The sequence below is a fragment of the Neofelis nebulosa genome, chromosome 8 (genome assembly GCF_028018385.1).
Source record: "Neofelis nebulosa isolate mNeoNeb1 chromosome 8, mNeoNeb1.pri, whole genome shotgun sequence".
Classification (NCBI taxonomy): domain Eukaryota; kingdom Metazoa; phylum Chordata; class Mammalia; order Carnivora; family Felidae; genus Neofelis; species Neofelis nebulosa.
Genome location: NC_080789.1, coordinates 99,590,330 through 99,603,316, shown reverse-complemented (window position 1 = coordinate 99,603,316; position 12,987 = coordinate 99,590,330). Strand labels below are relative to the sequence as shown.

Below are 12,987 nucleotides of genomic sequence, written 5' to 3'. Positions count from 1 at the left end.
CTCCCTCATCGTTCGAATCCTTTGCTTTCTCCACACCAATATCAATATTTCAAATCGTTTTTATGATTTGGCATCCTACAGATTTTTATACCCCAGGACAGTGCTCCATGGTAGCATATGATTGAAGGAGAGGTTTGCCTTTCTTTCTTTCTTTCTTTCTTTCTTTCTTTCTTTCTTTCTTTCTTTCTTTCTTTCTTTCTTCTTCTTTTTTTTTTTTTTTTTGTCTTTCTTTTATAAAGTGGAAGATGGACAATTAAGGAAGGGGAAGTAATAAAGGATAAATAGCACGGTCGAGAGCAAGCAATCTGAATGTGAGGATCTGGAAATCGATTCCTTTGAAAGGATCACTTCCCAAAGCCCCTTAGAAAGTCTTTGCATATGCCCAGCAAATTTAGAAATTCAGAGATTTGGAGAGTTGGAGAAGATTAGTTAAGAATAAGTAAAGAATGAATAAACCAGATTTATGAAATCTCATCATGGGAAGAGACTTTAGGGGTAAGAAGGTGACAGTTTCATGGGAAAGACAAATGAATCATACAAAGGAGAATCAGAGAGGATTCTCTTTTAGGGAAAGGATTCTTTATGTTCTATGTGAAACTCACAGTTTTCCAGGGACTGAGGCATCTGCAGGCAGGAAGATCAGAAGGAGGAGAATAAGATTTGGATGAAGGAGTTTGTTCTTCCCCATGCTGCAGGGAGAAGGGCCCCCAGGAGACCAGACCGTACTGCACCCTGCTCCCCTGCAACTGGTCTGGTCCCAGACATTCCTCAGAGCAACTAGGCTTTATGCTGCTCTCTGTGCAAACAGGAAGTTCCACCCACACATGGTGTCTAAACAAAGTAGAGGTCTCTGAACTTCTGTGAAAGGGTCATTGCTCTCAGGGGCCCAATTACAGTCAAGGTTAATTCCTTGTGGGCTAAAGAGAATTCCTGGAGGGATAAAATCCACATTCCCCTTCATGCTCGCTTTCTCTGCCTTTTACTGTAAAGCAGCTAATCGGGTTTGCAACCCCTTCTCTCTCTTACTTCTTCGTTCCATTTCCCCACAGCTCCTTTTGTGGCTTTCCTCACGTCTCTTGCCTGAATAGTTGGCAAGGGAAGCTACAATTTAAGCAACACTGGACAGGCTCAAAATAGCTATTTCACTTCAGGTCAGTGTGCCTGCAAGTCCTCCATTAGATATGCCTGCTCACATGTTGAAGCAGTTTCAGCATTCAGTAGTTCTCTCTGGAAATGATATTGGATTGAGCTAATAGGTGTTTGACCTTAGGGATATTACTGGATGGCGGATGTGGAGCCAGATCCTGGGGGAATGAAAATAGAAAATATTTTCCTGTATTGAGACAGTGAGAAGCTGAAAAGAGAAATGGCAGGACCTCAAGAACAAAGCTTTGACCTACAGTGCAAAAATCACAATAGTCTTTATCATTTACTGTACACACACGTTTTGTTACTGCCTTCTAAATATACTACTCTTCAACAGTCTTTAATCATATAAACTATTTCATCCATCCATCCATCCATCCGTCCATCCATCCATCATGTATTCAACTATCTATCTATTCAAACTATCCATCCATCCATTCATCCACCCATCCATCCATCCATTCAACTATCTGGTTGTTTTATAAGTATTTATCGAGCCAAGTAGGGCTCAGTATCATGCAAATTATGGAGATGGAATGGTCAAATATGTAGAAACAGGTATGCACTAAAAGGTCTTATGTTCTGTGGGTGTGAAAGCAGACAAATAAGCAAGCAATAAAAATACAGTAGCCAAACATTATTATTATTATTTTTTGGCCCCTATAACATGAATATTTATTTGCTTGATTCTGTCCAAAAGATTCCTTAACGTATCCTCCTTTTAAAAATTCTTTGCTTTCTTTGCTCTTCAGCTTGGGTGCTTTCTATTATCCTGTCTTCCAGATCACTGTTGTGTTTTTTTTTGTTGTTGTTGTTGTTTTGTTTTTGCATCTCCTAATCTACTCTTCCGCTAGCATATTTTTATGTCGGTTATTGTCTTCTTTAACTGTGATTGTTTTTTCCTTAATATTTTCTGCCTTCTTATTTGGAAATAGCAGCAAACGGAGTCATTCATGGAGCATTGCCAGAGTCACCTTTTTGAACACGTTCGTATATACAGCGTGTAACATGTAGTGCAAAGCGTTAATTAAATATAGCATTTTACTGAAATTGACGGTGTGGCTTCATTCACTCAGATACCACTGTTCCCAACGATTTTTGTGCCTGTTTCTTCCAGGAGTGTGTACCACACTGCACACACTGGTGAGCAACGTGTTCACCGACATAGTGCTCCAATGATTCTTTCGAGCATCTCGCACTGTTAGAAATGTCTTTTGTACGTGCGTTTTAATGCAATGTTCTTTATGTATCTATTTGAATACAGTTGACACACACTGTTACAATTGTCTCAGGCATACCACACAGTGACAAGTTTATACATTCCACATTGTGCAATGTCCACTACAAGTGCAGCAACTATCTGCCCCTATACTTTGCTATACAGATACATTGACTATCTTCCTCTGCTGTGCCTTTTATCCCTGTGACTTATTCACCCCATAACTGGAAGCCTGTGTCTCCCACTCCCCTTCACCCATTTGCCTACCAACCAGTGGGTGAGGGGAATATAGTTTATTCTCTGTATTTATAGGTCCAATTCTTCTTTTTGCTTTTTATTCATTTTTTTTTAAGTTTCCACTTATGAGTGAGATCATATGGTATTTGTCTTTCTCACTCTGACTTATTTCACTTAGCATAATACCCTCAAGGTCCATTCGTGCTGTCTCAAATGGCACGATCTCATCCTTTTAGTGGCCAAACATTCTTATCGAAGTTCAGGATGCTCTGGGAATGCAGAAGAGGGACACATATTCCAGTCTTGGGCTTTGGAAAAGAATTCTAGTGGGAAAGCAAAATTTTAATGAAGCTCTGAAATATGAGTAGTGTTTAGCCAGAGGGAAGAAGGCGATTAAAAAAATGCATTCTAAGCACATAAGGAATGATGTATACAAAGGCTCAGGAGGTAAGAATAATCATGACACATTTAGTGAGATGGAAAGCACTTGGTACAGAGAAGAGGCCCATGCATTCCGAAAAGTGAAGCAAGCTGGCTTCAAATAAAAAAGGAGCTTGTTGGCACTATTAAGGTGTTTAGGGGAGTGATCAGGTGTGAAGTGACATCTCCAGATTTGTTTCTCAGAAAGGTCACTTTGAAGGACTGACTGGAAGGAGACAACCCAGGAGGCAGAGAGGCCATTTGGGAACTGATACAATTATCTAGGTGACAGATGATGGTATTTTGAACTAGGGCATTCATGATGAGATTAGAAAATGACTGATAGATTTATATCACATTTAAGAGGTAACGTTACAGCACACAGTGAATACATGAATGTGATAAAGGAGAATATGCCTTTCAGTTTTCCTGGTAGGTCGCTGAGTGGATTGTGTTGCCTTTAACTGGTTGAATGCCTTTAGCTGAGGATGCACTGAGTGGGGACACAAAGAAGACAGGAGGGCTAAGGGCTGGGAAGAGAAAGAGTCTAGTTTTAGAAAGTACTTGTGGAATATTCAAGTATTAATATTCAGAGGGAGTTTAACATTTGCATCTAGGGTTTGGAGCAGTATGGTTTCATAGACATATAGACTGTGAGCCTCCTATGTAATTTTGCATTTTCTAGTAGCCACGTTAAGATACAAAAATCAGCAGATTGAATTAATTTTGGTAATATATATTTTACTTAACTCATTATATCCAAAGTACTATCATTTCAACATTTAATCAATATAAATATCGCTAAAGATGCTTCATGTTCTTTTTCTGGTAACAAGTCTTTGCAATCTGGTATGGGATTCTACACTAACAACACATAACACTTCAGGCTAATCACATTTTGAGCGCTCAATAGCCCATGTGGTTACTGGGTACCATATTTGACACGGTAGGCTTAGAACCATGTTTTTCAAAGTATGGGTCTTCATCTACAGTGGTCATAATATGATGGGTGAATTATGATCAAGTTTCAAAACAATGAAACAGAATATAATAAAATAGGAAATAGAGGTAGTGAAAAGACTAAGTGAAAATAGTAACTTCAGAAACATCTGTTGCATGTGCAGCAGAAACGGTTGGTTGTATTTTATTACCCCTTCTCTAATTCTATTTTTAATAACACAACTGGGTTTTAGCTGAGGACAAACTGCCTAGCTAAAAACTTCCATTTCTCACCTCCTCCCTTGAAGCTGAGTGTGGCATGTGACTAAGTTCTGGCGATTGGGGTGTTGGGGAACATGATGTGTGCAGCTTTTTACGACTTCAGAAGTAAGGGTTGGGTTCTGTGCTCCCCCTTTGTTCCTTACCATGGGCTGGAATGTGGACACAATGACTATGCTCAGAACTTCTGTTGTCGACCGTAAGACGGAAACCATGTGTCAAAGAAGACAGAGCACGAAGCATTCCTGAATCATCCAAAGGCCACTCTAGCCTAGACTTTCGTGTTACTGAAAAATGCTTTCCCTTATTTAAGTCACTGCATTTTGAGATCTCTTTGCTAGAGCGGCAAAAGTTGTATCCTAACTAGATCATTTTTTCAGTCACTATCTCTGTCTTGATCAATCCTCTCTGTTCTTAACTGTTGGGTGTCCTTTCATTGTGAGAATGTGATGAGCGTTCCATTGTGAACTGCCCGGTGAAAATGGACAACATTGGTTACTGTCGGTTAAAGTCGAAATCAGAACAATGCCAGCTTACTGAGATCTGGCTTACTTATACAGATTATAGATTTAGCAGCAAATGGGGAAAGCTGATGCCATGGAAAGGGATAATACCCAGGTAGGATATGCTGAAGAAAAGAGTCCGGGACAGAGCCCCATGGGACACCAGTGTCTAGGTGATGGGCAGGGGCCCCCAATGGGACAAGAAGGGCTAAGACGGAGAGAGAAACACAGGGGAGTGTGGGATCTCTGAGGACAATTTTGTAATGAGCAGGCTTCACGCCCAGCACGGAGCTCAACTTGGGGCTTGAACTCACGACCCTGAGATCAAGACTTGAACTGAGACCAAGAGTCAGATGCTCGACCAACTGAGGCACCCAGGCAGCCCACTGAGGACAGTTATAAGAAGAGAATAACCAAGAGAAGACTTTTATGAGTTTGAGTTATTGGGGCCTGATGCCAAGCCCTCTGTGAATAGCATACAGAATTAGAAAAAAAAAAATAATTTCAAAAGTTTGCATGGTTTTATCGTGTGTCGATTCAAAATATAACAGAAGTTAAGTTCCTAAAATAATTTTTTTTTTTTAGTATTTAATCATTTTTGAAAGACAGAGAGAGACAGAACAGGAGCAGGGGAGGGGCAGAGAAAGAGGGAGACATAAGATCCAAAGCAGGCTCCAGGCTCCGAGCTGTCAGCCCAGAGCCCGATATGGGGTTTGAACTCACAAGACCAAGAGATCATGACCTGAGCTGAAGTCAGATGCTTAACCGACTGGAGCCACCCAGGCACCCCAAAACTTGTTATTTTTAAGAAGCTAGAAACAACTGGGACACCTGGGTCACTCAGTTGGTTAAACATCCTACTCTTGACTTTGGTTCAGGTTATGATCTCGCAGTTGGTGAGACTGGGCCCGAATCGGGGGCTCTGCTCTGAGAGTGCGGAGCCTGCTTGGGATGCTCTCTCTCTCCCTCTCTCTCTCTCTCTGCCTCTCCCTACGCATGCTCTCTCTCTCAAAATAAACAAACTCAAGGAAAGGCAACTAATAGACCACATGATCGTTTTTCTCCATCTGGGGACAAGGAGGACACCGGGACCCAGCAGTTTCAGAGTCTGGGTTGGTTGGAAGCCTGATGGGAGCTTGTGGAGTGAGAGAAAACAAGGGGCCAGCATCACTGAGTTTGTCTGAAGGGAAGGGCATGAAAGGGAAGTCGTGGACAGACAGGTGGGGCGGGAGGGAGTTTCTCTGACGAGCCAAGAGCCTTGTACAAGCTTATGTGAAATGTTGCCTCTCTACATGCTGAGTGGGAGAGTCAAACGAAAGGGGAGAGGTTGGATATTGCAGGGTGAGGAGTGTTAACCCCCGGAGAGGCGGCTGAGGATGCGTGAGATAGATGTAAGCGAGTGGATGGAGGAATTATCCTGGGGAGAAATGGAGCCACTTTACTACACTCCCAGATAAAGAGGCACGTTTTCTCTACAATGCTCCCTTCCCCCAAGACGGAGCTTTCTTTCCTTTTTATTTTTTATTTATTTATTTATTTATTTTTTCAACATTTTTAAATTTAGTTTTGGGACAGAGAGAGACAGAGCATGGACGGGGGAGGGGCAGAGAGAGAGGGAGACACAGAATCGGAAACAGGCTCCAGGCTCTGAGCCATCAGCCCAGAGCCTGACGCGGGGCTCGAACTCACGGACCACGAGATCGTGACCTGGCTGAAGTCGGACGCTTAACCGACTGCGCCACCCAGGCGCCCCTCTTTCCTTTTTAAAAAAAATTTTTTTTAACGTTTATTTATTTTTGAGACAGAGAGAGGCAGAGCATGAACAGGGGAGGGGCAGAGAGAGAGGGAGACACAGAATCCGAAACAGGCTTCAGGCTCTGAGCCATCAGCACAGAGCCCGACGCGGGGCTCGAACTCACGGACCGCGAGCTCATGACCTGAGCCGAAGTCGGTCACTTTCTTTCCTTAGGGAGAGGAAAGACGGGCAGGAGGGGAAAGAGTTACTGGATCCGTGGTCAGGATCCTGCGTCCTAATTCTGACCCAGTTAGGCCGTCCTGGGTAACTCGCTGGACTCCCCGAGTCTCAGCTTTCTCGCGGGTAAATACGGGGACGGTGATATGGGTGCTGTCCGCTTCGTGGGGGTAGTTTTGCCCACGACGCAAGGTGGAACCCAGTTTTTTTTCTAACCTGTAAACCTTAGTGGATCTTAATGACTGAAGAAGGGCTCTGGGCTTTGGTGTAGAAGAGCATCCAAATACCGCAAGTTCGGGTACCTCGGGAACAAGTCCTTGACAGAAAAGAGAGCAAATGCTATACATTTTCGAAAGAGTTAGCAAATATTTACTGCTAAAAAACTGGGGTAAAGGGATAAGCTAGGCAAGAAAGTAAAGGAAAGAAGAAAGGGGGTTCACAGCAAAGAAAGGAAGGGAGCAAAATGCAGGAAAACTCATTCCGGTAAGAACAAGGGAGGATTGGGCCCCTGGGTGGCTCCGTGGGTTGAGTGTCCTACTCTTGATTTTGGTTCAGGGCTTGATCTCAGGGTTCGTGAGTTCGAGCCCTGCGTCAAGCTCTGTGCTGACAGCGGGAAGCCTGCTTGGGATTTTCTGTCTGTCTCTCTCTGGCCCTCCCCTGCTCGTTCTCTCACTCTCTCTCTCTCTCTCAAAAATAAACAAATATTAAAAAAAAAAAGAACAATATACACAATGGAGTACTACAGGGCAATGAGAAAGAACGAAATATGGCCCTTTGTAGCAACGTGGATGGAACCGGAGAGTGTGATGCTAAGTGAAATAAGCCATACAGAGAAAGACAGATACCATATGTGTTCACTCTTAAGTGGATCCTGAGAAACTTAACAGAAACCCATGGGGGAGGGGAAGGAAAAAAAAAAAGAGGTTAGAGTGGAAGAGAGCCAAAGCATAAGAGACTCTTAAAAAGTGAGAACAAACTGAGGGTTGATGGGGGGTGGGAGGGAGGGGAGGGTGGGTGATGGGTATTGAGGAGGGCACCTTTTGGGATGAGCACTGGGTGTTGTATGGAAATCAATTTGACAATAAATTTCATATATTGGAAAAAAAAAAAGAACGAAGGAGGATTACTTGGGAATTGAGAAGAACTAGGATTAGGAGGTATAGTATATGACCCTTAACAGAAATAAATAGAAAAGAAATGTCTCCATTGTATTTGTACAGTGCTTGGCAGGGACTGAATGTATCTTCTCCAACGGTAACAATTGTTACACTTCTTTTATTTTGCCTCAGTGAAGAAAACATTTAGAGTAGTGTAGTTTCTGAGAGCAAAATGCAGGACATTTCAGCTGGTTACTTGTTAACTACCATCAAAGTCAGAAAGCTTAATTAATGACATACTATGTTCACTCTATCAGAGTGTGCATTTGCTTTATCTTTGTATGAGTATCTTGAAGAAAACTTGAAGTTATGATAATATGTATCTACAGAGAGGTTCTCAAAGATCAGTGTTTCTTATTTGTGCTATCACATTAACCTTGTCTAATTTGTTTTTTAGTTTTTTTGTTTGTTTGTTTTTTTGAGAGAGAGATGGAGTGTGAGCAGGGGAGGGGCAGAGAGAGAGGGAGACAGAATCTGAAGGAAGCTCCAGGCTCTGAGCTGTCAGAGCAGAGCCCAAAGTGGGGCTTGAACTCATGGACTGCGAGATCATGACCTGAGCGGAAGTCGGAAGCCCAACAGACTGAGCAACCCAGGGGCCCCAACCTTTTCTAATTTTTTTTCAAGTATGATAGATTTTATTTTATTGTTTGTTTTTTGTTTTTTTTTTAACTTGTCTTATTTGTTTATTTTTTTAGATTTACATCCAAATTGGTTAGCCTATAGAACCTTTTCTTTTTTTTAATGTTTATTTATTTATTTATTTATTTTTCAATATATGAAGTTTATTGTCAAATTGGTTTCCATACAACACCCAGTGCTCATCCCAAAAGGTGCCCTCCTCAATACCCGTCACCCGCCCTCCCCTCCCTCCCACCCCCCATCAACCCTCAGTTTGTTCTCACTTTTTAAGAGTCTCTTATGCTTTGGCTCTCTCCCACTCTAACCTCTTTTTTTTTTTTTTTTTTTTTTCCTTCCCCTCCCCCATGGGTTTCTGTTAAGTTTCTCAGGATCCACATAAGAGTGAAACCATATGGTATCTGTCTTTCTCTGTATGGCTTATTTCACTTAGCATCACAGTCTCCGGTTCCATCCATGTTGCTACAAAGGGCCATGTTTCATTCTTTCTCATTGCCACATAGTACTCTATTGTGTATAGAACCTTTTCTAATTTTTGATGAGAAAAATATTTGAATGTACAAAGATAAAAAGCATAACAAACCCAAACAATATGCTTGCCATAGCTTCTCAAAATTATCAGAAAGTTTAGTGTTTTATCTTTGACTTTATTTTTTATTAAAATTTTTTTTTAATGTTTATTTTTGAGAGAGAGACAGAGTGCAAGCAGGGGAGGGGCAGAAGGAGAGGAAGACACAGAATCTGAAGCAGACTCCAGGCTCTGAGCTGTTAGCACAGTGCCCGATGTGGGGCTTGAACTCACAAACCGTGAGGTCATGACTTGAGCCGAAGTCAGTCGCTCAACTGACTGAGCCACCCAGGCGCCCCAAAAGGGTACATTATTTTAAGTCTATGATTACTAGTGATGTGCTACATCATTGACACTTGTACGAAGACTGTTGCTTGTATATTAACTTTGTGTAGGGGTTTTATTTTCTGATTAGGAAGTCCTTTTGCAGCCCAAGTTGTAAAAATATTCTGCTATATTGTTGTCCTAATTTAAGTATTTGTATTTTCTATTTTTATCTTTTGCTGTATGCAGTTTAGTTTTGAATAACGAAGCAAGGTAGGAGATAACGCTGCAGGATGAATTTTCCTTTGGTGAATGAAAAAATGTGTGTATGTATGCATCCGTGTATGTGTGTGTGTGTGTGTGTGTGTGAGTGTGCATCCTGAAACACACAGGATTATTTCATCGCTTTGCCATATGAATCCACTTTGTTCTCCGTGGCTCTCATGTTCACCGTGGAGCTTTTTCGTGGCAGAACCTTCATTTTAGAGAGTTATAGTTGGTCTGGGAGAAAACCTTGGAATCAGATTTTAAGAATAGGAAAACATGAAATTGATTATCGAGCTTTATTTAATTACTTAGATGTTAATGACAATACTTGTGTTCTTTTTTTAATGTTAATTTATTTATTTTTGAGACCGGGAAAGTGTGAGCAGACGAGAGGCAGAAAGAGAATCCCAAGTGGGCTCCCCATGGTTAGCACAGAGCCTGATGTGGGGCTTGAACTCATGAGTTGTGAGATCATTGAGCTGAGCTAAAACCAACAAACACTTAATCGACTGAGCCACCCGAGCTGAGTAATGTTCTGAGAGCTTTAGATGTTCTAATTTCTTTCTTGTGTTTTTTTTTGTCATGCCCAAAGGTTATTAGTTAGCCATTGGTTGAATTGTGCGTGGTTTAAATAACCCACAATTTCTAGTACTATAGCAATTTGTAAGAAATAAACAATGGAATATATTTATAAGATATTACTAAAAGCTGCTAAGTTTTCAATGTCGTTGTTCTTATAATTCATGGCAAACTTTCATGGCAAATTATAAATATGTAGTCTCCTTTTACTTACTTTGAAATAATGTGTATTTCAGTATCATTTGGAACTAAATCATGTTATGTACAAAGCAAAGGGTATGAAACAATGGTAGTCCTTTAATAAATGTGTGTGTATAAAATTGTGGTTTTCAGCTTTTGGTAACTGCAGTATTGCGATTTATAAGAAAAATATATATATTTGGTCATTAAGATGACCAAATATATATATTTCCCATTTATATTTGTTCTTTGTCCATGGTTCCTGACTCACAACTCCCCAAACCCTTGGAATTTTCTAAGTGTTGAGAGCAACAAATGTATTTCTTATTACGCTTATGAGATGACTTTTATTTTTATTTTTAGGATACTTTATGGTCAAATTGGCTTACATACAATACCCAGTGCTCATCCCAACAAGTGCCCTCCTCAGTGCCCATCACCCATTTTCCTGTCTCTCCCACCCCTCCATCCACCCTCAGTTTGTTCTCTGGATCTAAGAGTCTCTTGTGGTTTGCCTCCCTCCCTCTCTGTAACTTTTTTTTCCCCCTTCCCTTCCCCCATGGACTTCTGTTAAGTTTCTCAAGATCCACATGTGAGTGAAAACATATGATATGTGCCCTTCTCTGACTGACTTATTTCACTTAGCATAATACCTTCCCTAAGGATGGGGGCTGGTTGCCGGGAGAACTAACCATGTGATAGGGAGGGAAAAGGGGCTGCAGATCGAATCAATCACCAACGGCCAATGGTTTAATCAATCATGACTGTGTAATGAAGCCTCCATAAAACCCCAAGAGGACTGAGTTTGGAGAGCTTCTGAACATGTGGAGGGGCCAAGAGAACGGTGCACGCAGAGAGGGCATGGAAGCTCCATGCCTCTTTCCTCATCACTTGCCCCTATGCATCTTTTCCATTTGGCTGTTCCTGAGTTATGTCCTTTTATAACATACTGATAATCTAGTAGGTAAAACGTATCTCTGAATTCTGTGAGCTACTCTAGTAAAATTAATCTAACCCAATGAAGGGGCCATTGGAACTTCCAATTTGCAGTCAGAAGCCTAGGTAACAGCCTGGCTTGCTACGGGTGTCTGAAGGGGTAGCAATGGCACAGTCTTGTAGGACCGATTGGGCCTATTAAATTGGGCCCCGGAGGCCCAAACTCTATTGATTGGTTAGACATCATGATGCAGCTTTTCCACGTCGTTAAAAAGTATGGTATGGATTGCTAACATATTTTAACGTTTTGGAAATTATTCCACAATTTTCTTCTTTTTTTTTTTTTCCCTAGCTTTACCAAGATGTAATTAACCTATAACATTGTGTGAGTTTAAGGCATATAACATGATGATTTGCTATATATATAGTGAAACGATTAACACCATAGTGGCTGTCAACACCTCCATCACCTCACACAATTGCCAGTGTGTGTGTGTGTGTGTGTGTGGTGAGAGTATTTAAGATTTACTCTCCTGGTAACTTTCCAATAGGCCATACAATATTGTTAAGTGTCTCCACATGTGGTACATTAAATCTGCACAACTCGTTCCTCCTGTAACTGGACGTTTGTTCCCTTTGACCAACATGTCCCCATTTCCCCCATGCCTAGCCTCCGGCGACAATGATTCTCTCTGTTCCTACAAGTTTGGATTTTTTTTAGATTCTACGTACAAGTGAGATTATGCAGTGTTTGTCTTTCTCTCTCCGACACTTCACTTAGCACAATACTTTCAAGGTTTATTCATGTCTTCAGAAAAGGCAGGATTTGCTGCTTTTATCTAGCTCAACAGTGCATTGTTTATGTATATCAGCTTTTCTTTATCAATTCATTTGTTGATGACATTTAGGTTGTCTTCTTTGGAAAAATGTCTATTCATATCTTCTGCCCATTTTTTTTTTTCAACGTTTTTGTTTTTTTTTTTTTAAAATTTTTGGACAGAGAGAGACAGAGCATGAACAGGGGAGGAGCAGAGAGAGAGGGAGACACAGAACCGGAAACAGGCTCCAGGCTCCGAGCCATCAGCCCAGAGCCTGACGCGGGGCTCGAACTCACGGACCACGAGATCGTGACCTGGCTGAAGTCGGACGCTTAACCGACTGCGCCACCCAGGCGCCCCTCTTCTGCCCATTTTTTATTTGAATTATTCATTTTTTGGGTGTTGAGTAATTTGTAGGTTTCTAAGAATTTCTGTTTTTTTTCTACGTTTTCCAATTTGTTGGTTTAAAATTGTTTATAATAGTTTCTTGTGATCGTTTATTTCTGTGAGAATAGTTGTAATATCTTCTCTTACAGATATGTGGGTCCTCTTTTTTTTTCTTAAGTAGTTCAGCTAAGGGTGTATCAATTTTGTTGATCTTTTCTAAAAACTCATAATTTCTTTGATTTTTAAAATTGTTTTTCTTTTCCCTATTTCATTTATTTCTGCTCTAATCTTTATGATATTCTTCCTTCTGCTAATTTTAGGGTTAGTTTGTTCTTTATTTTCTAGCTTCTAGAGGTAATACAGCTAGATTATTTGGTATCTTTCTCCTTTATTATGTAGGCATTTATATAAAAATTGGAACTCTTTTCTTTTTTCACATTTGTATTTATCAGATCATGTAATGTATTACTAAAATTTATA

At 40.9% G+C, this 12,987-nt stretch overlaps 1 protein-coding gene across 1 annotated transcript in view; it reads right to left on the bottom strand.

The window, feature by feature from the left end:
- LOC131520044 (alpha-2-macroglobulin-like) overlaps nt 1-781 on the bottom strand; it is a 45,920-nt gene extending 45,139 nt beyond the window's left edge. The window contains exon 1 of the mRNA XM_058743751.1: nt 603-781. Within this exon, the coding sequence (XP_058599734.1) occupies nt 603-688 (86 nt within the window). The 5' untranslated portion in view covers nt 689-781. The remainder of the gene's footprint in view (nt 1-602) is intronic.
- Between the last annotated feature and the right edge of the window lie 12,206 nt (nt 782-12,987).